Source organism: Spizellomyces punctatus (assembly GCF_000182565.1).
Source record: "Spizellomyces punctatus DAOM BR117 chromosome Unknown supercont1.1, whole genome shotgun sequence".
NCBI classification, from domain to species: Eukaryota; Fungi; Chytridiomycota; class Chytridiomycetes; order Spizellomycetales; family Spizellomycetaceae; genus Spizellomyces; species Spizellomyces punctatus.
In genome coordinates, this window is record NW_015971537.1 from 1,217,160 (window position 1) to 1,242,340 (window position 25,181).

Consider the following 25,181-nt stretch of genomic DNA (forward strand, 5'->3'; position numbering starts at 1 on the left):
ATTTGATGATGAAATAAAAGGCATACGATAGTTCCGACTGGGGTTCGTTATGCTAAACTGGGGATGTTGAGCAAGGCCGGCAACTGCTTCCGATAACTGTTGTGATCAGGAGGCTTTCATTGAATGGCAAACCGACGGAGGCACGATGCCTGCTGTCAGAGAAAGGAAAACCAAGACTGTTGAATAACGGAAGCTCCACACTTGTCGGTGAACTCCTTCATGCTCAAATGGGCATGTTGAATGTGGCCGGCAGCTGCTTCCGATAACTGCTGAGATCGTGGAAAGTTGCATTGAACGGTAAAACGACGGAGCCAGAGAACCCCGCCCATGGTATACATCTGTTAGCGGTCCGATCCAGAGCTGAACAAGTTGCATTCTTGCTAAAATAGCACGATCGAAAGCGGACAACGCGGTTGCGGAGTGTATGTTGAATGAAGATAAAAAAAGTTCCAATCGGAACCAGGAGCAAAAGTTTAACAACTCTAATTGCATATCTTTGTACGACCACCTTGGCAAAGTCACGCGAGGGCAACCACCGCGCTTCTCAGCCGCGAGCTTTGCACAAGTCGGCATTTTAGCCCTTTTATGATATACAAGGGAGACGGGGATGAACACCGACGTTGACAGCCAGCGAAACCAAATTCACCTTCCGGACCAAACATGCAGATTTGACGTTGGAAATCATGACCTTGGGTATATTATAAAAGGCGTCTGACATCCTTTAGCCTGCCCATTACTTCTCGACCTCTGTATCATACTCTTTACCTGAAGCAATCCCATTGAACTCTCTCAATATGGGTAACAAGCCTTCAAAGACTGACGGAAACCTACGAGAGTTAGAAAGAGAAACTGACTGGAACCGATAAGAAGTGGAAGCCTACACCCACCTGGAGCTTGAGAGAGTTCCAGCACGTGGCCGGATTCGAGTCTCAGGGGAGCAAGACTTATGAGATTTTGGCGAAAGCGGCAGAAAAGGATTTGAAATCGCCAGTAACGGCGGAAAAAGATGCTAAAAAGTAATCGGCGGTCCGTACCCAGTGTATTCAGGCGTCAAGACGCATATTCTCGGTAGCATAGGGTTACTGGCGTGTATATAAATGTACATTTTAGAAACAGGATTGTTGTGGGGAGGGAATGGCTTTGGGATGTATTAAGTTGAGCATTCCCGTAGGAATTTGACGTACTGGTAGTTGAAAAGATTTGACCGTTCCTCATTGATAAATATAAAAGCCACAAAAGGGCCATCCAAAGTCGTCAGAGTGTGTCGATTAAATCATGGTCATATGGAAGGTGTCATAGCACCAGCAGCGCCGCTTCGGCTGTCACTGGCGGAACCTCCAAAAAAAGGTCATTGATCAGGGATAGATATCCCACAAAAGGATCTAAACCTCCGTTTAGGGTTGCAAGGCCATGTAGAAAAATGAACTAGACAAAAAGCATAGCGGGGTGATTGTAGATAGCACCACCTGGTTTCGATCCAGGGGCCTCAGGGTTATGAGCCCTGCGCGCTTCCTCTGCGCTATGGTGCTGTGCTAACAATCCAATGTGCATTAGTTACTCTATCACTAGCAAGGGACACGTGCGTGATGGCAAAATCCAAGTGTTTCTATAAAGAACAAATCAGTTGTAGAAATGAATATGTCAGCAAGAATAAAGAATAAAAGTAGTAAATGATTTTGCGGCTTAAAAACTTGCCATATTGAGAGAGCCGTTTGTAGTGGACATTATAGAGTAGGAGGATAAGCAACTTGATCAGGAAGAGTAGAGAGACGATACAGACAAGAGAGAGAGAGAAGAGAGTAGATTAGTAATAAGTCCAATAATAATAAAAATATCTCTCACATATCCCCTCTATTTACCCTCATTCCCCCCATTCACACAACACTACTAGTTACTCTCTCCCACTCTCTCCACGGAAATAGAACGCGCTCTGTTTTTGAATGGAATCCGGATAAATTTGGAACACTCGGACATTTCCCCAGTCTTTCACAGTCACACAATCTAAAAAGGGTCGGAGTCCCGATATTCCCACTTGTTTTTATTGATTTTCTCATATATAAACGATTGCTTCTTTTTCACATTCACACGCATTGCTCTCGCGCAACGATGGCAGATCATCCATCATCATCACAACTGCCAGAAATGGTACAAGTCAACAAGGTGGAGGATCCACCTGTAGAGGTTGCTGGCAACAACACAAATGACAGTTACAAGGTGGTGGAAGACGATCGCAAGTCTACTCGCTCTCGCAAATCATCATTGCATGAATCCCTTCCCGTCATTCCTTCCATCTCTGCTACGCCTGCTCCCGCTGCATCCGGCCCCAAAGACCTCGTAGAGACCGCAGAAACATATGCACTTGTCAAATCAGAGAAACCGCCCGCCCCTCCCGCCTCCAAACCCGCTCCTGTCAAGCGCATCTCTTACATGGCCCTCTTGATGCGTTACTCGACCAATCTGGAGCGTCTCTTGATGGTCATTGGTCTCATTGCTGCTTGCGGTGCTGGGGCCGTACTGCCGCTCATGACCATCATCTTTGGTGACTTGACAAACACTTTTGGCGCCGTGCAAAACACAGACATGTCAGCGTTGACTCCCATCCAACGATCCGCCATCCAGGACGCCATGCAAGACACCATCAATGAGAAATCCCTCATTTTTGTCTACCTCGGCATTGCCATGTTCTTTGCTACCTACATTTACATGGCCACTTGGCTCTTTACCGGGGAAAACATTTCCCATCGCATCCGTGAAGGCTACCTCCAAGCCATCCTCCGTCAAAACATTGCCTATTTTGACTCGACTGGTGGAGGCCAAGTCTCCACCCGCATCATCACCGATACCCAAATGGTTCAGGATGGCATTAGTGAAAAAGTACCCATGTTTTTCATGAACTTTGCCACCTTTGTCGCTGGTTTCGCCGTCGCCTTTTCCCACAGCTGGAAACTCACCCTCGTCCTCTTGTGCTGCGTTCCCGCCATTGGCATCACCGCTGCCTTTTTGGGACGCTTTGTCGGCAAGTATACCCGTGAAGGACTCAACTCGTACGCGTCCGCCGGTGATGTCGCTGAAGAAACCTTTTCCTCGATTCGCACCGTCACCTCGTTCATGTCCCAAGAAAAAATGGCCAAAGTCTACTATTCCTTGCTCGGCAAGGCCGAGGTCTTTGGCATCAAAAAGCAAATCGTGACGGGAATGGGATGGGGCTGCATCCAGTTTGTCATTTTTTCGACATATGCCTTGGCCTTTTGGTACGGCTCCAAAATGCTCGTGGACAAGGAAGTCCTGCCCGGAGACATTATGACATGCTTCTTTTCCGTTCTCATTGGTGCCTTTGCCCTCGCTGGTACTTCGAGTGAAGTCACTGCCTTTTCTTTTGCTATTGGTGCGGGGACAACCTTGTTTGAAGCCATTGACCGCCTGCCCGAGATTGACTCGGCAGCCCCAGGCGGTTACCGCCCTAACGAGGTCCATGGCCGCATTGTCGTCAAGGACGTGAAATTCCGATACCCCTCGCGTCCCGAAGTCGTTGTCCTCCACGGCATGACCTTGACCATTGAACCGGGAACGACTTGTGCGTTGGTGGGAAGTTCAGGTTCAGGAAAGTCGACCATTATTCAGCTCCTCGAACGTTTCTATGACCCAGAATCGGGCACTATTCATCTCGACGGTGTTGACATTACCACCCTCAATGTCAAATGGCTCCGTCAGCAAATTGGTTATGTGACCCAGGAACCCGTCCTGTTCAAAGGGACCTTGTGGGAGAATGTCGCGCACGGTCTCGTTGGCACAGCCGACGAACAACTGCCAAAAGAGAAGAAAATGGACAAGATTATCGAGGCATGCAAGTTTGCCAATGCCCACAACTTTATCATGGCCCTACCCCAAAAGTACGAAACCCGCATTGGTGAGCGCGGTCTGCTCCTCTCGGGTGGTCAAAAGCAGCGTATCGCCATTGCGCGAGCCATTGTTAAGAACCCACCGATTCTCTTGCTCGACGAGGCCACGTCCGCCCTCGACACCGAGTCTGAAAAACTGGTCCAAGAAGCGCTTGACCGCGCCGCGCAAGGCCGTACGACCATTGTCATTGCCCACCGACTCTCCACCATTCGGAACGCAGATAATATCATTGTCATGGACCAAGGCAGAATCATTGAGACGGGTACTCACCATTCCTTGGTGGCAAAAGAAGGCGGGTTTTACCGTAAGTTGGTGGAAGCACAGCAGATTAGCGCCAAAAAGGAAGCAGAAGCAGAAAAGGCGAAACCCAAGGTGGACCCTGACGCCGTTGCCCTTGAGGATGAGCAAGAACCAGCAAAGGGTCTTGTCAGAGCCAACTCTGTGCACTCGACCCATAGCACCCGTTCGGGTAAAAGCATACCAGACGTGTCAACACCTGGCAAGACACCTCAACCTTCGACTCTCGACACCCTCCGGATTTTTAACAAGATTATGAAGCTGAACCGTGCGGAAGCCCACTACATTGCGCTCGGTCTCCTCGGTTCCATTGTCAATGGCATCACCCAACCCGTGTTTGCTATCCTCTTTGGACACTTTATCAACGTCTTTTTCATCGTGAATGACGATGCCAAATTACGGCACGATGCAGATTTTTGGGCGCTCATGTTTTTGGTGATTGGGATTGCCAATTTGTTTGCGAGTTTTATAAAGTTTACCATGTTTGGAATTTCGGGAGAAAAGTTGACCACTCGGTACGTTTTTTTTGGTTTTTTTTTTTAATTATATGGGACATTGAGCTGACGCTTTTTTAATTTATAGCCTGCGTGACAAGTCGTTCCGGACCATGATGCGTCAAGATATTGCGTGGTTTGACGTGGAAGAACACTCTGTCGGAGCTCTCACGTCCAACCTTTCCAACGACGCCCAAAATGTGCAAAACATGTCTGGCCAAATTGCTGGTAACCTCCTCGAACTCACCACGTCAATTCTCGGCGGTGCTATTGTAGCCGTCGCGACGGGATGGAAGCTCGGTCTGGTTGTCTTGTCGACCCTCCCACTCATGGTCGCCGCCAACAAACTCCGGATGGATTTGATTCGAAAGGGGAACCAAGCCACAAAGATTTACTATGAGCGGTCAGCTCAAGTTGCTTGTGAAGCCGTGGCAGCCATGCGCACCGTTGCGGCCCTCAGTCGTGAAGAGGATGTGGCTCAGGTCTACCACCACGACTTGGAAGAGCCTCTACGAATCGGTCGCCGAAATGCCATTGGGAATACCGCCATTTACGCCTTCTCTCAAACCGTCACGTTCTTGATCAACGCCCTTGGGTTCTGGTACGGTGGTAAACTCATTGTCACGGGAGAATATGGGGGCTCGGACGGTGTGCGCACCTTTTTCACAACGTTTATGGCCATTGTCTTTGCCTCCCAAGCCGCGGGCCGTGTCTTTTCGCTCATGCCCGATGTTGGTAAAGCGCACGATTCCGCTAAATACATGTTGGACCTCTTTGAGCGCAAACCCCCGATTGACAACTGGGACCCCTCTGGCACGAGCTTGGACAAGGCTACCACCCAAGGCAAAGTTGAATTCAAAAACGTCCACTTTGTCTACCCCAACCGGCCATCCATCAAGGTCCTCCGTGGCCTCGACCTTGTTGTCAAACCAGGCCAATTCGTTGCCTTGGTTGGCCCTTCGGGTTGCGGCAAATCCACCACCATTGGCCTCATGGAACGATTTTACGACACTGTTTCTGGCACCATTACCATTGACAACCAACCCATCAATTCCCTGTCCATTTCCAACCTCCGCGAGATTGTATCTCTGGTAGGCCAAGAGCCCAACCTCTACAACCTAACCATCAAGGAAAACATTTGCTACGGCCTCCCTTCCATGCCCTCTGACGAAACCATTATCCAAGCCGCCAAAGACGCCAACATTCACGATTTCATCACATCCTTACCTGATGGGTACGATACCTCTCTAGGCGGAAAGGGCACCCAACTCTCTGGCGGCCAAAAACAACGCGTGGCCATTGCCCGTGCTTTAATCCGTAACCCCAAAATCCTCTTGCTCGACGAAGCGACATCCGCCCTAGACGCCACCTCTGAAAAAGTCGTCCAAGCCGCCCTTGATAAAGCTTCCCGGGGCCGTACGACCATTGCTATTGCACATCGGTTGAGTAGTATCAAGGATGCTGATGTGATTTATGTATTCAAGGATGGTGTTGTTGCAGAGTCGGGGACTCATCAGAGTTTGATTGCCGAACGGGGACTGTATTATCAGTTGGTTGTTCAGCAGGATTTGAGTGGGTAGACAGTTTGGGAATGGGGTTTTTTTGGTGTGTTGTATTTTTTTTGTTCTTTTTAGATTTTAATACATGCCCTTGAAAAGAATACTGAATGGGACAATGTTTTTTCAAGAATGAACCATAGTGCGGAGCCGGTGGGTATTGGCACTAGTACAGTGATTCCAACCAATTGAATCATAATTTTACTCGATTTAGACTCATGAACTATGATTTGATAATGGTTCGATGCACAAACGATGCTCCACCATTAAAAACGGGTCCAATATGTGCGGCAATGAACGGATTGAATATTCTGCAGTTGCTCCACCATTGAAAAACGGGTCCAATGCGCAGTTGTCATATCTCTATATAAACCCGCCTTCTCTGCCCATTTCCCAGGTTTTCATCATTCTCTTCCCATTTCCCAGGCTTTCATCCATTTTTCTATTCCAATCATCATGCCACCAAAGAAGAAGCAAAAACTCGACAATCGACCTACCTGTCTGCATTCATGCAACAAGACTTCCTTTGCAAAGGCTTTCTTACCTAATGGGACCTACCGGCAGCGTCTTCTAGATTACATCGCCATCATCCATCAACTCGCCGACCACGCTTCCCACGCTCTCAAATTCTACATCCTATCTGCACCAACCTTCACCGTGAACGAGGAGACCATCGAAGCAATTCTCTATCTTCTCAACAAGGGGGAGGCTTGGCATCCAAGAAAGGAAGCAAAGAAGGCATGGCGGGATTGTTTGCTGCCATATGTTCAACGGTACTGCCAAATCGTCGGCTTCGTTCACCCAAATCTACGAGGCGAGCAGCAATCAGTCAATTACCTGACAGCGAGTATGATGGCGAACCTGAAAGTCAACGTTCAAGAACATTTCATGCAGATGCTCCTTCGGTATATCAATCTGCGGCTCGACGTGAAGGGACACAAGCAGCGACTGCCACTGAAAAGCGATGCGCGGCAAGCTTTCTTTACTCGGCTATGCTACTTGAAGTCAATTTTCCTTTTTGATATTGTGCCCGAGTCACTCGATGACTTGACCGCTGAAGAGAGTGAGCTTCTAGAAGAGATGTGGTCCTTCATTCCCCTTTCCGACCAGCCGCTCACATATTCAGTTGCTGTAGACCCTCTCGCCTTCTTCCCTGCCTACTGTCGGTTGTCAAGCCTATATGAAAAGCATGGATTTCGACGGTTCAGTGCAATCCCACTTCGCCGCTCCCTCATCCAAAGCCATGTGCGGATCGACACCGTCATCCTCTACTCTCATATCCTTTGCATCACGCGGCGAGATGCAGAAGCCGTAGCGAAGGTCGATTTATGGATGCGCATCTGCAATCTGCGTACCAAGGCTTTTCGGTCTCGCCACGATATGCAGTTTGAAGGCTCAATCACAACGGACGGTACCTCAGTGTCTGTATACCTAAAGCACCCAGAAGCTGACAAGTACGGAAAGCGCGGAGCGAGAAAGTCAGCAAAGGCTCTAGCAGCTGAGGTGAAGGTGCTGTATGTGGAAAACAACTTATCTGCTTGTCAAGAGAACATTGTCGTTATCGATCCAAACAAGCGCGACATTCTCTACTGCCAAGACAACAAGGGCACCATCTTCCGTTACACCGCCAATCAATGCTGCAAGGAGACTGGAAGCCGTCGATTTGCAAAAGAACGGCAGCGGATGAAAGCTGGCAGTATTGACCTCATAGAATCACGTATCCCAAGCCACAAGACGATGAACCTCATAGACTTCATGCGTTACCTTCTCGTTCGCTGCGCTGATTGGGATCGTCGAAAGGACTTCTATTCGCATCCTGCCCACACGCGGTGGAAGTGGCATGCATTTATAAACCGTCAGAAGAGTGAATCGAACCTCATATCCAACTTATGCAACAAGTACGGTGAAAACTTTACCATTGTGATGGGAGATTGGAGCGATGCCGGTCGAACTGCAAGATTTCAGACCTCATCAAAGACGAAAGGTTGGCGCACCCTCTTTAAGTGCAACAGGATCAACTGCTTCCTTCTCAACGAGTATAAAACCTCATCTGTCTGCCCTCACTGTTCATCCGATGACTTCCTTGAAAAAGGTTTCAAAACACGACCTCATTCAAGACCTTGGCGACGACGAGAAGGCAAGATTGAAAAAGTCCATGGATTGCTGGGTTGTACCAACCCTAACTGTCAGCAAGCCTGGACGATGCGCTACTGGAATCGAGATACGCTGAGCACCTGCAATATGCTGATAATCGTGCAATCAATGTTGGATGGACACAGTAGACCAGAAGTGTTCAGCAGGAGTGTTCCAGCCGTAGCTTAGATTGGTTAGATTAGGTTTTCCGAGCCGGTTGTCGCCGGTTCAATCCCTGGTGCGGGTGCTAGTGCCAATACCCACCGGCTCCGCACTAAGAATAAACTAGGGTTTGGACAAGTGGGAAATTCCCATAGTGATGCAAAAGTATTCGGTCATTAAACGTCCAATCTACTCTTTATGTAATGTACCCAGTTGGTACTTCAGATAAGATCGTCTACAAATGTGGGGATAAACTAGGACAACTTTTATCCTAAAATGTCTCCCCATCCCCCACAATGATTACGTGATGCATATCAGGATAAGTTTTTTTTCATTCATTTCTTCGGGTGTTGATGTCAAAAGTGTGTACGCGGCGAGCAATGCGGATGACTCTATCCACCGTCCTCGCCGTATGAGGCTATGTACGTTGTCGAGTATTTTATCGTTGAGAGTTGGAAGAGTCACATGGCAAGGGGGGAGTGTGCATAGCCAATCTACCACAGTCTTCTTTTCCCCACATGCCAACAATTTACTGCGTTTGTATGTCATGTTGCATGGTTTGTCGTATTTTTGGTGAAAACTCCGTGAACACAAATGCATTGTCTCTTTTTGACTCTTTATGCAAAAGGGTTTTTTATTCATGACATCAGATTCGCTCTGAAGTGTTCTTTGCGTGTTTTCTTTGCGTGCGTGCGTGGGTGAGCGGAAATCTATTTCTTTTGGCATAGTTTTTTTTTTTTTTTCCTTTTTGACGTTGAGGTGTTATTGCTGGATGTGGCCATGCCCTCTTTTTAACTATTTTGACGCCATGTGAGATACATGGTTATGCAAATGAAAACTCCATGCTAGTGCGAGCAAAAAAGGAACAAGGCAAAAAAAATGGATTTTTGCATAGCGTTGCGCACGTTACGGGCCAAAAGTGTATTATATAAAGGCAACCATTACAGCCGTTTCCCCACATCAAACAAAATACTTGAACATTTTAAACACACACACATTTTGTTTTTCTTGCTCTTTTACAATGCTCAAAGCTCTCCTCTTCAGTCTTCTCCTCACCCTCGCAAGCAGCACACCATGTCGCCGCACCAACACCCCAACCCCCCAAAAAGCTACATCCTACCTCCAACCTGACCCATCAGCCTCAACAAAGATAAACGGCACCGTGGACATCACCCAAACCAAAACCGGTCTGCACCTCAAACTCTACATTCAAGGTCTTTCACCGGGTGAACACGGGTTCCATGTTCACGCCTTTGGATCCATTTTTCCCAATTGCACTGCAGCGGGTGATCACTTCAATCCTGACAACACTACCCATGGTGCTCCGACCGATTCTGTACGGCATGCCGGTGATTTGGGTAATATCGTTGCAAATGAGTTTGGAGTTGTTGATACTGAGATTGTGGATTCGGTTATTGCTTTGGATGGACGGTATAATATCATTGGGTAACGTAACAAGTGGTGATTTTTATCGGTTTTTTTTTTGTTGATGGTTTTTTTTGGGGTGTTATAGGAGGTCGTTTGTCGTTCATGCCAATCGAGATGATTTGGGTCGTGGGAATGCGCCGACGTCGAAAACGAATGGGAATTCGGGAGCGAGGGTTGCCTGTGGCGTTATTGGGATTGCTAAATCATAATTGTTACTTTTTGTAGTTTGTAGGGATTTTTTTGTCAACCTTAATTGTCTTTGAAATGTATGATCAACATGTACTTTTATTGTTTTTATTCGTTTGTATAGCTCCCATGGAATGGTGGATGCCCGTCCAACTTGTTGTGGAGATCCATTGCTGGAACAGCTCCATATGCAATGTGGAATCCATATGCCCCATTCTCCCCCTTCACAAACAAAAAAAAGCACATTCATGCATAAACAAAGGAAACCTGTTCATGGCCCAAGTGGGTATAGCTCCATATAGTTCCGTTTTGCAGATCAGCTCGTGAAAGTCCGAACGAAAACCAAATGATTACCTCATCGTCCTCAGCCACGTGGATTGTTCATTGGAGTCTCTTTCGCCACTTTTGAATTTCTTGTGTTGGGGGGCTCTGCTACAAGGGTTTGTTCATCTTGTCCCCAATTTCTTTTGATTTTGGGCTCATTGGAACAAACGGTCCGGGTTTTCTTTACCCATTCTAAACTTGACACTCGTCTTGTCGTGTTTCTGCATTTGTCAGGATACATAAACACATTTAGACAGTGTCATTGTTTTTTCTCACCTTGTTCCGTCGGCACCCCGCAATCCTTTCTCTTTATTCACCTCATCCACACTTTACCGTGTGCTTTTATATCCAACCTCTCGCTCCTCCGTACTTGCAAAATCAAACCTTTAAAATGTCGTCCTTTTGAACAATGTCCATCCACCCAGACCTCCCAATGAAGCGCTCCTACTCGCATCAAACAACGGTGGCATCCCTCCTATCCTTCCTGGGGTTTTCGCACGCGGATTCCGTGTCAACGTTTCCACCATGCGGGTTAGAGCGCCATGAAGACGACGAGAATAGTATTGGGAGGCGAAAACGGCGACGAGGGGTGGGTGAGCGTTTACGACATGTCGTTGGGAAATTCATGCGGTCCCGACAAGATGATGATGCTGTCCTGTGCGATACCATCCCAACGGATCCCGACCCAAAACACGATCCACTGTCCACCATCTCCTCTGATCAACTCACTGCCCGTGAATTCGCTTCCTTGGCGCACATCAAAGTCCTCGTCATGTCCGACACGGAAGAAGAAGATTTAACCACGTTTTCGAGTTCAGCTCTGTCACTTTCGACTCCCACCACCACGATTCTGGATCCAACCTTTTTTCATCCACCTACGCTTCACACGGAACACCGCACTGCTATTACCAAAGTCGGACGGTTTACGGTTATTGTTGAATCCAATAGTCCGTCACAACCCCCCATGCGCACATCGAATGAATCGCGGAATAGTACCAGCGGGCCTTCGAGGGATGTTATGGAAGAGTTTCCGGAATTGAGGAGGTTTAGAGCTCAGTCCCAACCTCAAGCTGTTTCTTAAAGTTTTTTTTATGACCTTGAGATATGAAAGATGGGATTACGATTCTGTGTTCTTTTTGTTGTTCTTTTTATGCGATACCCCACCGCGTTCCCAACCTTTATAGTACCTCATAGAACAAACTCGTAGAGTTTGTTGGGTTATTTCCTGCTTCCAAACATTCTTTTATTGCTGTTTTCTTTTGTATTTTATATGGAACCTGGCTAGTATTTTTCAGTCTTTTTCTGATATATACATTTTTTTTCTCTTGCGTTTTGCGTTAACGTTGATTCGTTATTTTTTCTGGGGTGTGTGTGTTGGGTGTTGGGTGGGATTGTAGAGCGTGGGAGGGTATATCGGATGGTGGATGGTAGAGATGAAAGACAAGGGGACATTCAGAAGGTCGTTCAAAGCAACTTGTTTCTTTGAGATTTGTAGGCAAAATGATATCCAAGTGATTTTCATATTGATATTCTGTGTTTCTTTTATTTCGTTACTATCAAATCCATTAAAAAAAAAAAAAAAGAAAGACTAGATACAAAAAAAAGTAATGGCTTTTACCCAACGACCCGATTCCACCCCACACCCCCAACATCCTCATTCTCATCACCCCGTTTCCAACTCACATGCCTCAACAAATCCTTTTTAGTCACAATCCCAACGAGTCGGCCATCCTGCACAACAAGCACATAGCGTAACCCCATTTTCTTGAATAATTCCATGACGAGTTCCATGGGGAATTTGGGGGAGATGGTCATGGGGGTTTGGTCTGTCCAGGGGCGGAAATCTAGAAAGGGGTCTTCGGTGTCTTGTTGGAGGTCTGTAAAGATGCAGAGTGTTGTCGGTGGACACCTGTTTTGATGGGCTTGATCTAAAACCAAAGAGTTACATTAAACACACAAAGAAACAAAAAAAAAAAACATAAATATAAAAATAACTCACCAATGGCATACCTCAACTCGGCACTCCCAGCATACCCAACCAAAACCATCCCATCCAACCCCGCTACAACCGGGTACCCCTTAAACCCCGTCGTCTGTACCAACTCACTCAAAGCCTCCAACGTACACCCACTCCCACAAATGACTTCAAGATCCTCGACGCGGGTCATGACGGATCCCACTGTGGTGCTGTATGTGTACTCTTCTTTGGCGTCTAGGAAGGGGTAGCCGTTTAATTCGATGAGTGCGTCGTAGATGGATGCTTTGCCTAGGGCGTCTCCGACCCATTTGGAGACCATGACGGTTAACATGATTGGGAGGACTGTCAAAAAGGTGGGTATTTAGTTTTGTTGAACATTGGGGAATGGGTAATCAGTTTTTGAAACGTAACTGTATGTCAAGGCCCCAGTCAGCTCAAACATGATGACAGTCAAGGACACTGTCATGCGCGTCACGCCTCCCAACGCCGCGGCTGCTCCCACCACTAAAAAAAAAATAAAAAAAAAATCCATATGAATAAAAGCTGAAATGTTGTTGCATACTTTGAAAGGCCCACTCACTTGCGTAGGTCCCAGGTGTCACGCACTGCTCATGCGGTTTACACGAACTGAACATCCACATGTTGGGATACGCCATCTGCCAAAGCTGCATCCCGATACCCAGGGCCCGCCCCACACAGGCTCCCACAGCCATGGACGGAATGCTAAAAAGAATACAATAAGTCCACGTAACAACTACACCAAAACAAGTCCAAATACGCACAAAATCCCGGCTGGAACACGTATCCCAAACGTAAAGATTGTGAAAAAGATTTTGATTCCCGCCGCTAGGAACAGGTATTTCACCACGGATGCCAAAGCATTCTCGTGGTCACTGTACAAAAGCGTCAAAACCACACCAGATAAACAAAGAGCACCTCGTTTGTAAATCTCCCACCTGCACAGCCCGTAAAAATCTGTTTCATTGTCAATACACTCTTTAAACAAGTTTGCAACGAGCTCCACAGTGCTAACCCTAACCATCCAAATGATCAATATTTACGAATTTGAATCTGTTATTAAACCAGTTTGCAAATACCTCAAAAAAGGATGCGCAAAACTCAAGAGCGCGGTAAGGATGGCCACCACTCCGACCTCGGCAATCACCCAATGTCGTAACCACGATGATTTACGGTAGGCAGCTACCCGAATGTTCTGGTATTCAAACATTTAGATAAATATCGTAAACAACACGCACAAAGAACACAACCCTACGCACCATTCGAATAAAAAATGACCCATACAATCCCTAATTGTCCATAAAATGAGCGAGGACAGATAGCGCAAAAGTTTTTGGCGGGGACACTTACCCCAAGAATACCCAGCAAGACAAAAAACGGAAGCTCGAACCCGTGCCACGCTCTTTTATATTCCACCGCAAACAACACCTAAGCCGCGAACATACCATTGACCCGAAAATCAATGACAACGAGAAATATCATCTGTACGACTATAACGGTACGTACCAACTTGCCCGTCCGAAACGGGTTCACTAATTGCAATGAGATCGCCGCAACCATGGCACAGAAAAATGATCTCCACATGGTTTTATATGGGAAGTAGTAGGAAACTTCCTGTATGGACGTAACAGCATTAGCCTCGCGTCTTTGGTCATATAGGGTACATAGCATACCCACCTCCAAGGAAAACAGCACACCACCAATCGGGGCGCCGAAAGCAACTGACACGCCAGCTGCACTGGAAGCACTCTACACAACCAGAAACTGTCAACATTTGTTTGCACATTCGACTAGAAAAAGCCACTCACCAATATCTCCCTCTTCTTGGCTTCATTCTTTGCATACTTGTCAAAAATCCTCGGGAAAATATTTCCTACACAGCATGCCACGTGGACGAGTGGACCTTCTTTGCCCAACGATAACCCTGATGCTACCGATAGACAAAGACCAATGCATTTAATCTGAAATTACTCAATTTTAGGAACGAGATTGAGTTCGTTTGTTGTAACTAGTGAGACATACCAGTAACGTCCAGCCTCCAAGAAACTTTCGAATGACAAAGCCGCCTAGGATGGTCTTGACTTCTGGGATACCCGACCCAGCCGCATACCTAACAAACAAACTCAGAATTATGGCCGTAGTAAGGATGCCAATTCATGTGCTTACGGAGCGTAAACTTTGACTAGTACAGCACTTGCGAGAGCAAATGCCGTTCCGAATACAGTGAACATGAAATATTCCGCGCCCCACATTGCTGCGCCGGATTGCGCATTAAAAGTCATACTCCACGTTGCCCACTCTGTACATTCCTCATTGGCTAGAAGAAAAAGGAGAATGAAATGAGAACATGTACGCTGTTATCACACAAACCGAAACGCCGTGATATCCTACCTTCCACATGCCAACAACAGAATTTTCTGTTCAGGTAGAACCCCTCTTTACAATACCCTTCTTTCAGATCGCTTGCCCATTCCGACGCTACATCAATGTACGCTGCCAGCCATCCTGTAATCGCACCTAACATTTTTTTTACTAGATGAGATGCTCGCCAACATGCCGCATCATGAATTTCCGAGTCCTCACCAACTATGAATACTAGAATCCATGCTTGGCATGCATCGTAAGCTTTTCGCAGAGTTCCCCGTACGCCTCTGAGGTTCTGAAGATTACGTATTCGGACGCGCTCTAAAATGAGATGCTGCTTATTAGCCATTTGCTTTATCCGGTACACGACGTGACGATTTCACCTTTGGAGAAATCGTGAATCCAGTCTACAACGACCAAGAGTGAAGATATTGATATGTCAGCCCATGTCGATTCCCATAATGTATGTGATGACAACATTACCGATAGTCGTAAAATCATCATACACAACTCTACGCCCTGTCCCTTCCATCGCCCATTCAAGAGAACTTGGATCATATTCATCAATCTGCAACGTACACTTAGAATTCGGAATAAAACCATGCAACGCATGGTATCTCAACCTACTTTATTCGCATTCGAAGGCCCATGATAAACACCCGGAGAAGTGGGCATAAAACTTGACCCATCTCTTGTATGAGAAGATCTGGAACTGGATGACCTCCATGATGCGGCTAGTCCACCCAAGAACCGCTGTGCGCTGCTGCTGCTACTCCCAGTTGGTGTCCCCATCCCAGACGTGCGTCGAGAACTTGTTTTGCGCTTAAATGAAGAAAATGACGCTGGATCGGATCTAGGGCAACATGTTCCCTAATTAGAACCCTCTTCATAGTTCATGATGTGTATATTTCACATTGACCATTCTTGGCACAGTCCAGAATAGTTCGACTACATACCCCACACCTTCCTCCACATTATTCAACAATCTCGCAGCGTCGGGTCGCCCACTCAGCCGTATTCCAGCTGCCGCTGCTGCAGCCTGCATATCAGCCTCATCGCCTTCCAAGTCCGTCAATGATTCTGCCGCTGTATCAATGCTCGACCGTTGAAGGAGTGGTGCAGTTGATGCCGCAGAGGGAGAAACCGATCGCGTTCGGTAAGCTGTCATGAGCAGACTAATTCACTATGCAACCCCGTAGCAATAGATGTGAGGTTAAAAGGTCGAGCGTCCGTTAGGGTATACGTTCTCGTTGCGTCTATTTTCGTTTATTTTTTTGGATGTCGCTTGCTTTCGTGTTGTGGCCCACCGGCCAAACTCTAAAACCAAACCTTGCGCGCTCAGCTCCTACCAGAACGCTAAAGTGATGGTAGGAGCATATCAGAGCCACGAAGATGTCACTGTATCCAAAGCCAATGAGAGATCGGTGCAGGTTGGGGGTGGCAGGCATGCATAGTTCGATGATGACGCTACGACACTCGAACCACATTCCAATTCTGGGTCGTATTTGCGCGTCGGACTGTTTTAAAGCTCTTGATGCAGTTCCTTGATGTGGCTTCACTAGCTCCGTTGATCGCTCTCCATACGGATGCTCTCATCTTTTCTCTCTTTGTATATTTTGTGTGTTGAATCATGTCATTGATTAAAGGAAGCATGAGCCGGAATCAGCAAGAGTGGGAGCGGTTTCGTTTCAAATTGCCTTCGTCAGAGGGCGAGATATTGCAAAACTCAGTAAGCCAGACGAGGAGACACAGAATTGTACCAAGCAATGACAGAATTACAGGTCCATTTACGCTGCCGTGTTGGTTAGGAATGCGCGAATATGGTAACAGCTTGGTCAATGGATCCGCCCAAGTTGAAATATTCTGCCAAGACTGTCAGTGTTCTCTAACTCGCCTGAATACTCCAAATCCTCAACACTTGCATCCATGAGAGGGTAAATGCATGCGCAAGCATATGCCTGTGAAGACAGTAATAATCACGATAGGTGTCGTCGGATGTGAGAAAGCGCATGAATGGAAAAATACCCAACCCAAGAACCTAGCGACAAAACAACTCCCTTGTAAACCTCTTCCTCAAGTTGAGGATATTGCCTAGCACCCGACTCTACATTGCGACAAATCTTGATAGAACCTTTCAACAAATCCGCGACATGACCGACCCGAAAGGAAACACAACACAACACAAAAATGCAAACCAAATTATCCCCGAAATCGATGAGCGGTTGCCGGGCTGCCGACGGACATGCAGGCTCCTACAGAAATACATCAATACCCATAGCTACATCCGCAGCTTTTGGATGCTGAGTTAGAGTATGACTGATGATTGGATTTCTGACGATAGATACTGTACTTTCGCACAGTCTGGAGATATCCCATTCTACGGTTCGCATGCACGGCCTAATGATGGCGTCCTGATCTCGATCGTGTTCTGATGCGCGTGGCTAAGCAGGCGCGACACACGCAATTCGGAGCGCGCGGACAGCCGCCACACCATGCGGCACGGATATCGATATGAAGGACTTGTTATCAAAATTCCATCATTCCCGGTATTCCAACTGAAATGCAAACCAGAGACTTCATGGAATACTTGGTTAACGATGAATGCCATATCATGGATGCAAATCAATAAATTGCAAATGCATCTTGCATTAAGCAATCATCTTCCAATACCACCGTAGAGTCAAGGCTCATGAAACTCTTGAGTATTTGCCAATGTTTACATGCAGGAGAGAATAGATGGATACTTGTCCAGGAAACGGTGGACAGATTGGTGGACTGTGGCTAAACAGATCACGTGCCATCGATTGCTGGATGTTGTCATCAACGCATTCCCTTTCCAGCTTCCTTTCTTTATGTCCCAACCAAAGACCCAAAAACTGGGTTTCTCGACATGAAAGCACCAGAACTACCGATTCGTGTTGCCCTTCTCGGCGCCGGGATCTTTGCTCGAAACGCCCACCTTCCGACTCTTGTAGCCCATCCAAGCGTGTTTAAACTACAAGCGATCTACAGTCGATCCGAGGCGTCCGCCAGCAAAGTTGCTGAATTGGTTCCAAATGATTACTTGCACGGCGCCCCCAAAGTTTATTTTGATCAAGGAGAGAATGTAGATGGAGAAAGGACTCTGGATGCTCTCCTATCGCGGGAGGATGTGGATGCTGTTGTGATTTGCTTGCCAAGTGCCACACAGATTAAAGTTATCCAAATGGCGTTGAAGCATGGCAAGCATGTCCTAAGCGAAAAGCCCGTTGCTACCGGGGTGCAAGAAGGCTTACAGTTGGTGAAAGATTATGAAAACGTGCTCAAAACTCGTGACGGCGGCCATCTGATATGGCAAGTGGCCGAAAATTGGCGGTGCGAACCAGCTGTAATTTGGGCATCCCAGTTGTTCTCGACGCTCGGAAATGGACGAGTACGAACGTTTGCGCTCACATGTTACCTTGAAACGAAAAAGGATAATCAGTATGTAAAAACAGGCTGGAGGACGGGCGACGGCGCAACGCTTCCTGGTGGCTTTTTGATGGATGGGGGCGTGCATTGGATTGCTGTTTTAAGGGCAGTGGTTGCATCAGCAGGATGGAGAGTTGATAGAGCCTGCGCTTTTGGAGGACTGTGGTTAGATTACTGCGCCCCGATGGATTTTATCAGTGGCATTTTGCGATTGCGACAAGGAGACGGATCCCAAAGTGAAACTTTGCCAAGTGGGACAGTTAACATGTGCTTTGCAGCGTCGGGCAAACCATTCGAAATATCCTTGACGGTGGTATGCGAAAGCGGTACGCTCTACTTTCAGGTAAAACCCGATCCAATTGACGGGACTCGAAAATACTTTGTGTGGTGGGTCGCCGAAGGTGGCGAAAAGGTCGTAGAAAAAACTTTCGGGTTCAATGGTATCGAAGAAGAATTTAGGACGTTTGCCAAAGCCATTCTTCGGGTTCCAGAGCTGCCGAACGTCCGAAACAATGAGTATGGGCAAGGAGATCTATCACCGCGAGAAGCATTGATGGACGTTACCGTAATTGAGGCCTTGTTAGATAGTGCCGGAGTTGATGGCAAACCCATGGACGTACCAAATATGTTAGTTTTGTAACAGAAGCTGGTAAGACTTTGGGCAAACAAGTGAAAAATAGGTGATTCAAATAGAGACTAATAGGAGTCAGAAACACAAGTTATCATCTACATCTACATCCACTTCATATACTTCCGCTGGGATAGCAGACATCGGCACACCCTCATCATCATTTGAGAGAGGAAAATCAATGTCCCAGTCAGCCGGAAACGCTCCAAATTCGTTTACCTCTCTATGTTCACTGGAACTTCGACGATCTCCTTGCCCTCGTCTTTGACTTCGGCTACTCTTCCGTTTTCCAGGCGCATTCTCATTGTTTGGTTTTCGTGGTGTATCCTCATTCTTGGGTTCTTGACTCTGCATACGATCATCATCTCTATCCGCATCAGATGGAGCATTGACGAAATGATACCGAGCTTTCGCCAGCCCGTGTACTGTAAATACGGCAGCATTGATACGCTCAAGGGTATCTCTGGTAACGCCGTTCCGCAGCAATGTGTAATCTAAATCGAGATGCCCTTCATGAAAGGTCATTATCCGTCCGAGATAAAGCCATAACTTCTTGTTGGGATCCGACGACATGGGATTGATTGTGGTGACAGGGTAGGGATAGATCTCTTCAGGTTCTGTGGCTGGATGAATGGGCATATAGAGATGTCGTGCGTCTTCAAGAATTAACCGATCTGACCGACTTGTAACGATGATGAAAAGAGAATGTCTAGTGCCTTTTGGACTTGAAGGGCACAAATAGACATGATCCGTCAGAGTGGCATCATTGAGACGTTCCAACGAATCTCGGGGCGATGTCAACGCACTGGTATGCGGAGAGCTAGCAGTTGAAGATGTGGGGGTTGCTCCAGTGGATGCACTCAAAATGATGTTACTAAACCAATACAGTCTTCCAGGGTAGAACCTTGGCTTCGACATGTCTGGAATGCGGGATTAGCATGGTTTTGGACCGGGGGATGCTGATATGGGTATCGTCAATGGGTGGATCTAGTAGATTATGTGACTTGGCAACGACAGCACCCAAAGGAAAAGAAAACATTGTCACACCGTGGAGCGGAGTTTCATCTCATAACACGTGACTATCGTTCATTACATAATCAAAATAACGCGTGGAAGACGACGCGCAGAACAAAAGATCTGGATAGTTAAAGTTTCATTCGCGCTCTTGAAAACGGTACATGTGCAAGGAATCCGGCGAATTTAGCGGAACACACTGCGGAGCTCATGTGTACATAGAGTGTCACTCGTTTGCCTTTTGCAGTTTCTGTGCAGTAGATTTAGCAACCGTTTGGGGAAAACGGGCATGGCCACGACGATACCGCTTCTCAGCTATCTCCTTGGTGTCATCCTTTTCGCAACGCTGCCGTATGCATCCGGCCTAGTTTACCCCACAGATGCTTCCGGAAAGCCCCTCCCAAACTCTATTCAAACATACTACATAGATGCCTTGAATCTCTGGCGAAACCGGGACCTCTACCAATCGGGTCTAGATGATCTGAATCCAGCTGTCAAGCGCGTGGCACGTCTCGGCAATGCTTCCGTAGACGATCAAACTGTGTACACTGTGACGGCCAAGAATAAAAGTCAGTTGGCGCCTTCCAACAACCCGCACGATTATTACTCTCTTGCACGATATTTTTGGCCAAATAATCTGACCGTGAACGGACTCCCATATGTGCGAATAGATGGACGGCTAAACCCCGAGTCGACGCAGGTGGCAGATGAGGCGTGGTTGTCCAAGGTTGTAGAGGATGTCTGGAATGCAGGATTAGCTTGGTTTTGGACGGGGGATGTGAGATATGCTGATGTGGGAGTGAAGAGGCTTCGTCAATGGTTTCTGGACGACGCCACGAGAATGAATCCGACCTTGGAGTTTGCTGAGGTAGTGAAAGGCAGAACGGCTCCGCAGACGGTGACCATCCCTAGCAACATTCCGCCCGGCTGGCCAGGAACAACAACAGATGATGTGTGGGATCATATTCCTGTTGGGTGGCCAGGGCGCCCTGCAGGAGTAGCCAGAATAAAGCGCCAGGTTCCTGCTACGTCGATCACGTTCGCGCCCTATAATGGCAGTCTTATGGGTAAAGTATACTGGGAAATCTTGCGCTCCTAGCTAAAGTTAATAGCCAAGCTGACTGGATTTATTTATTTCTGCTTCTTTTCATCTTTGTAGCCATGTCAACGTTCTATGAATTAATCGACGGTGTCAGTCTCTTGCGTACTTCCCCGTCTTTAACATCTAAAGACCTTGCCTCCTTCACAAACTGGACGACCGCATACCTACAATGGCTACAAACTTCTCCACGGGGACAGTACGAGTCCTCGCGCACCGATTACCGCGGCGTCTGGTACGATGTCCAAGAAGTCAGCCTGCTTCTTTATTTAAATCGCACAAACGATGCATCTCAAGTTTTACGGAACCGGTCGTCATACCGGATTGCTACTGCTATTTCACCAAACGGGAATATCCCAGTCGAACTGGCCAAAACTTCCAGTTGGGAATCATCTGTTACCTTTGTTCAAGGTTTATTTGCATTAGGAACGCTATCTCAAAACGGAGGGTTAGAGGTGGACCTCTTTACCGTCAGCACCAGCGACGGACGAAACATACAGCGTGCACTGGACTTCTTGTACCCCTTTGCCCTCGTAAATGGAAGTGGATGGCCAGTGCCTTCCAACCGGGCTTTTCAAAATGGTGAAGCGATAACACAGCTATGTAAAGAAGCCTGGGTGGTGTACGGTGACCAGAAATACCAGCGAGCCGTGCAAACATTGCAAGGTGGAAACCCTGAAACGTGGAACCCGAGTAGGTTGTGGGCACCTTATCTGGCATTTGATGCGGCTGTTGAGGCGGCCGCGTGGAAAGGAGCTGTCGCCAATTGGCGACTGGTTCTCGGGATGATGGTACTGAGCATAGTAGGGATTGGATTTTCAACGGCGTAGGAAAAATGTGCACTGGACTGTGTTTTATCTGTAAATTGTATAGCAGCTACAAGGCTCATGTAATTTAATGCGTACATGTAAACTTAAAAATGTGTGTCAATATATATCAATCGGTACTGGCAAAAAGGATATCGTGGGCAGTTCCAAACGAGTGCGCAGTGAAATTGATACTTTTTGAATAAATACAAAATGCAATTTGACAAATGCCCGTCCACTCCCATTTATATTCCCATTCATTCTACCGTCGGCTTCGTTCATGCAGCGGGATACTTTATCATCTTCTCGTCAGGCGGCAGATAATTCCCCTTTGCGCGTTCGATTTGAAGGAATTTTGGAAAGCAGTTCAAATACTAAAAGTAAAATACTACTAGTCAGACCCTGCATGGTACGTCATCAGGCGCTTAATACTTACCAGATTTTTCACCACCTCGTCTTTGACTCTGTCAAACATACCCACTACCAATTCCTTTCGTTCAATCTTGCCCACGACGGATTGTAATACCTCATGCGAGACATTGACAGCCATCGGAGCATCATGTTTTACAAACATTTGGAAAAACCCAACGAACAATGGTCGAAGTTCCTTTGGGACAGGGGAAACAGCGACCAAGTCATCCAAAGATGCAGGCATGGCCGATCCATCTAATGCAGCTCTTCTTTTTGGTGAGTGTCTGCTTACATTTGACATGCTTCGGACGTGTTTGCGGATGGATGCGGATAAGCGGATGGAACCCGTAAGGGATGCAGGGGATGTGGATGACATGGAACGACTGCCTGCGTCGTCGGGTTGGGATATAGTGGAATTTGGCGGTAACGAGGCAGGGTTGGCCATTCCTATAGCTTGCTCTGCATCTTCTACATCTTCCGGTGTTTGTTGCATAAAGTTGCTGAGGCGTCGGATGAATCCCGAAAGTGGGTGCAGAACATTATCGGTAGTCATATTAGCCGCTCCATCACCACTCTGGGGGATGTGACTGAGAAGAATGGCTCGAGCTTGACGCTGTAGATTTTGATATTCTTGATAAAAGATTATGAGCTCTACGCACGAGTCTGAAAAGTGGATTTTCGTACAAGAATTTAGCACCGCACAGAACTGTTGCATCAATGTTGGTTATCCACCTACCAGCAATGGTAAACGCCCTGAACTCATAGGACAAGACTGGATCATCCAGAACCATGATAAAGTGCTCCAGGTTCATCAACAACTTTCTTCGTCGTTTTCGCTTCTCATCCATAACTGCCTTCCATAGCGGCATAACGATCGACGATACATGCCCTGTAATCGCCACCATCATCAAGAAAACATTGCCGGCCGAAAAGGCGTTGGGAAACTTGGGATCTATAAATACCCACCAGACGAGGCCAAGTACGGAAAAGGGTAGCCCAACGACGACGCACAAGTAAACGTCCACCTGTACGAGGTGTGGATCTTTTGTTGCGCGGAGCTTCCAGAGGAGGATGGGACACACCACAAAAAAGAATACCACACCAAAAGTCCATGCTGGGAGAAATTCCCATCCCATGGGGCAGGTATGGGTCCATGCAATTGTCGGCCATATCCGATGTGTCTTTGTCGTCACTTGTATGATCATAGTCACAACAAAAACAAAGGCCACTGACAGTCCAAAGTTCCTCGCCATCCATTGATCGATCGCTGCCGCCCGTTGACGGAGATACCAATTGACCTCAATCTGCCGGTGCGCATTCTCTTTCGTCACAGAAAACAGTGTAAAATCATTGTACAGAGGGGATGGTGGTGGCGGGACATTATCCAATGCAGCCGGCTGCTCAGCGTATCCCTGTGTGCCTGTAGCGGACTTGCTCTCGGCATATGAATTTGATTTTGGTAGTTGATCGTCACGGAGGGCCTCTGAGGACCTCAAGCCCGCCATCTTTCGCCAAATCGACTGAGCTTGAGTCTTTTCAGAGAATTCGGGTCCGCATCTACTTAGAATCTCCAATTTTCGAGCGAACATTTCATTCTCCTGTTTCAATCGTAATCTGTAGCGACTTTTTAACATTCATTGCCAAAAAGAGGTTTCCAGTGGGCGATCAGAGTGTACTTACGAGCGACATATTACGCACATGTACCAGAGGGACGTGATAAAGTTGTTTCCCCATACCGTTATGAAGCACGGTATATGGGGAATGGCGCTTTGAGCAAAGTTTTGAACGAAATACATTAAGCTGAGGACGGCTTGTATCAAGGTTACGTATGGACTATTGGAAGAACAAGAAAGAAACAGTCGGAGGAAAAAAACGGGATGATTAGAAGATGGCATGCGGGAAAGAGCGCAACTCTGCAGCAGGCGACGCAGAACACAATACCTTCGATTCCAAATAGCTGGCGATCGCCATTTGAACAGCCACCATATCGTCGTAACGAGGTGGAACACCACCACTGCAGTTCCAGCGACTCCAAATCCGATCCCAACCTCCCACGACCAAGAATCGTCCGGGGCGGTCATCAGGTTTATACTCTCTCAGGGTATCCAAATGCGGGTAGCAATACGTGCTTCAAAAGTACCGTTTCGAAAGCGGCCACCTTTACATTCAAACTCAGTGCGGTCCTGCGGGATGTTCGGCTTTTTTTTTTTGGTGTAGAAGGGGGAGCCCGGGTTGGAAAAGTTCACAACAAGGCGAAAACCACAACAGCAAAAACAGTTCCCGCAGGCCAACCAAGGAACGAATGTGATAATGCACCCAAATCTGTCTTGAGCGGAAAACCAAGAGTGTTCAAAATCCTTTCTCTCAAGGGCCAGCACCCCACATTAAGCTGGGACCCAACAGCAAGCTCAATAGACACAGCGTCTCTAAATCCAAATGTCACGCCAGTATATCAAAGCAAACAAGCTTGTTTTTAACCAGGGTGCTATAATTGGATTCGTCGGTAACAGAATCCTATGCTTGTGTGTCTAAAATTAGATATGGTTGAACCTTGACGGGTTTGTTGGGGATTGGTGCCCTCAAAAAAGGTCGAATCATCATGAGATGCGAGCGTGTCACCTCCAAACTGGCTGAAGAGCAAGTCGCCGCGCGCACAAAACAATTATGTGTGTAGCTTGCACTTGCGCTCCCCCAAAATGCTGAAAATGGGCTTGTTTCTTTTGTCTTTATCACCACGGACATGGAAATTTCCCCGGAGGTTTTCTAATACTCTGTTGTGATGTTGCTCTCTCTTCTTGTTGAATGGCAAAACAATGGATATAAGGTTGATTCCAAATCCTTGAATGGGTATGGGTCTCGGCCAAGCGCCAAAACAAAGACAATAATAGCGAAATCGGTGATCTCTCAGTTATATAACGTCATCAAGGGATCTA

The 25,181-nt window shown here is 47.2% G+C and overlaps 9 protein-coding genes and 1 non-coding gene across 10 annotated transcripts; 6 read left to right on the forward strand and 4 right to left on the reverse strand.

Moving 5' to 3' along the window:
* Nucleotides 1–1,457: 1,457 nt before the first annotated feature.
* On the reverse strand, nt 1,458–1,529 carry SPPG_10015. Its single transcript has one exon. It is a non-coding gene; the product is annotated as a tRNA-Met (tRNA).
* Nucleotides 1,530–1,974: 445 nt separating this feature from the next.
* Nucleotides 1,975–6,364, forward strand: SPPG_00451 (uncharacterized protein). Its single transcript, XM_016748776.1, has 2 exons — nt 1,975–4,712; nt 4,780–6,364. The coding sequence occupies exons 1-2, from the start codon at nt 2,107–2,109 to the stop codon at nt 6,269–6,271; spliced, it is 4,098 nt and encodes a 1,365-aa protein (XP_016612785.1). The 5' UTR covers nt 1,975–2,106; the 3' UTR covers nt 6,272–6,364.
* Nucleotides 6,365–6,703: 339 nt separating this feature from the next.
* On the forward strand, nt 6,704–8,477 carry SPPG_00452 (uncharacterized protein; the record flags this gene model as incomplete). Its single annotated transcript, XM_016748777.1, has 2 exons — nt 6,704–8,231; nt 8,260–8,477. The coding sequence occupies 2 exons, from the start codon at nt 6,704–6,706 to the stop codon at nt 8,475–8,477; spliced, it is 1,746 nt and encodes a 581-aa protein (XP_016612786.1).
* Nucleotides 8,478–9,285: 808 nt separating this feature from the next.
* SPPG_00453 (uncharacterized protein) lies at nt 9,286–10,319 on the forward strand. The gene is made up of 2 exons (XM_016748778.1): nt 9,286–9,988; nt 10,056–10,319. The coding sequence occupies exons 1-2, from the start codon at nt 9,564–9,566 to the stop codon at nt 10,177–10,179; spliced, it is 549 nt and encodes a 182-aa protein (XP_016612787.1). The 5' UTR covers nt 9,286–9,563; the 3' UTR covers nt 10,180–10,319.
* A 183-nt stretch (nt 10,320–10,502) lies between these two features.
* SPPG_00454 (uncharacterized protein) lies at nt 10,503–12,016 on the forward strand. The gene has a single exon (XM_016748779.1). The coding sequence runs from the start codon at nt 10,890–10,892 to the stop codon at nt 11,559–11,561; it is 672 nt and encodes a 223-aa protein (XP_016612788.1). The 5' UTR covers nt 10,503–10,889; the 3' UTR covers nt 11,562–12,016.
* SPPG_00455 (uncharacterized protein) lies at nt 11,976–17,241 on the reverse strand. The gene is made up of 21 exons (XM_016748780.1): nt 16,866–17,241; nt 15,797–16,798; nt 15,468–15,693; nt 15,324–15,408; nt 15,224–15,247; nt 15,060–15,161; nt 14,868–14,993; nt 14,643–14,793; nt 14,499–14,586; nt 14,285–14,437; nt 14,154–14,225; nt 13,983–14,090; nt 13,827–13,904; nt 13,736–13,765; nt 13,556–13,671; nt 13,415–13,492; nt 13,241–13,351; nt 13,039–13,181; nt 12,870–12,962; nt 12,480–12,800; nt 11,976–12,408 (listed from the first exon to the last, which is right to left on the reverse strand). The coding sequence occupies exons 2-21, from the start codon at nt 16,006–16,008 to the stop codon at nt 12,095–12,097; spliced, it is 2,631 nt and encodes an 876-aa protein (XP_016612789.1). The 5' UTR covers nt 16,009–16,798; nt 16,866–17,241; the 3' UTR covers nt 11,976–12,094.
* Nucleotides 17,242–17,659: 418 nt separating this feature from the next.
* Nucleotides 17,660–19,116, forward strand: SPPG_00456 (uncharacterized protein). Its single transcript, XM_016748781.1, has one exon. The coding sequence runs from the start codon at nt 17,731–17,733 to the stop codon at nt 18,928–18,930; it is 1,200 nt and encodes a 399-aa protein (XP_016612790.1). The 5' UTR covers nt 17,660–17,730; the 3' UTR covers nt 18,931–19,116.
* SPPG_00457 (uncharacterized protein) lies at nt 18,948–19,930 on the reverse strand. Its single transcript, XM_016748782.1, has one exon. It carries the CDS (start codon nt 19,834–19,836, stop codon nt 18,997–18,999), a length of 840 nt encoding a protein of 279 aa, XP_016612791.1. The 5' UTR covers nt 19,837–19,930; the 3' UTR covers nt 18,948–18,996.
* A 118-nt stretch (nt 19,931–20,048) lies between these two features.
* SPPG_00458 (uncharacterized protein) lies at nt 20,049–21,992 on the forward strand. Its single transcript, XM_016748783.1, has 2 exons — nt 20,049–20,999; nt 21,092–21,992. The coding sequence occupies exons 1-2, from the start codon at nt 20,222–20,224 to the stop codon at nt 21,859–21,861; spliced, it is 1,548 nt and encodes a 515-aa protein (XP_016612792.1). The 5' UTR covers nt 20,049–20,221; the 3' UTR covers nt 21,862–21,992.
* Nucleotides 21,993–22,013: 21 nt separating this feature from the next.
* SPPG_00459 (uncharacterized protein) lies at nt 22,014–24,847 on the reverse strand. The gene is made up of 5 exons (XM_016748784.1): nt 24,190–24,847; nt 23,929–24,081; nt 22,985–23,862; nt 22,274–22,911; nt 22,014–22,211 (listed from the first exon to the last, which is right to left on the reverse strand). The coding sequence occupies exons 1-5, from the start codon at nt 24,327–24,329 to the stop codon at nt 22,116–22,118; spliced, it is 1,905 nt and encodes a 634-aa protein (XP_016612793.1). The 5' UTR covers nt 24,330–24,847; the 3' UTR covers nt 22,014–22,115.
* Between the last annotated feature and the right edge of the window lie 334 nt (nt 24,848–25,181).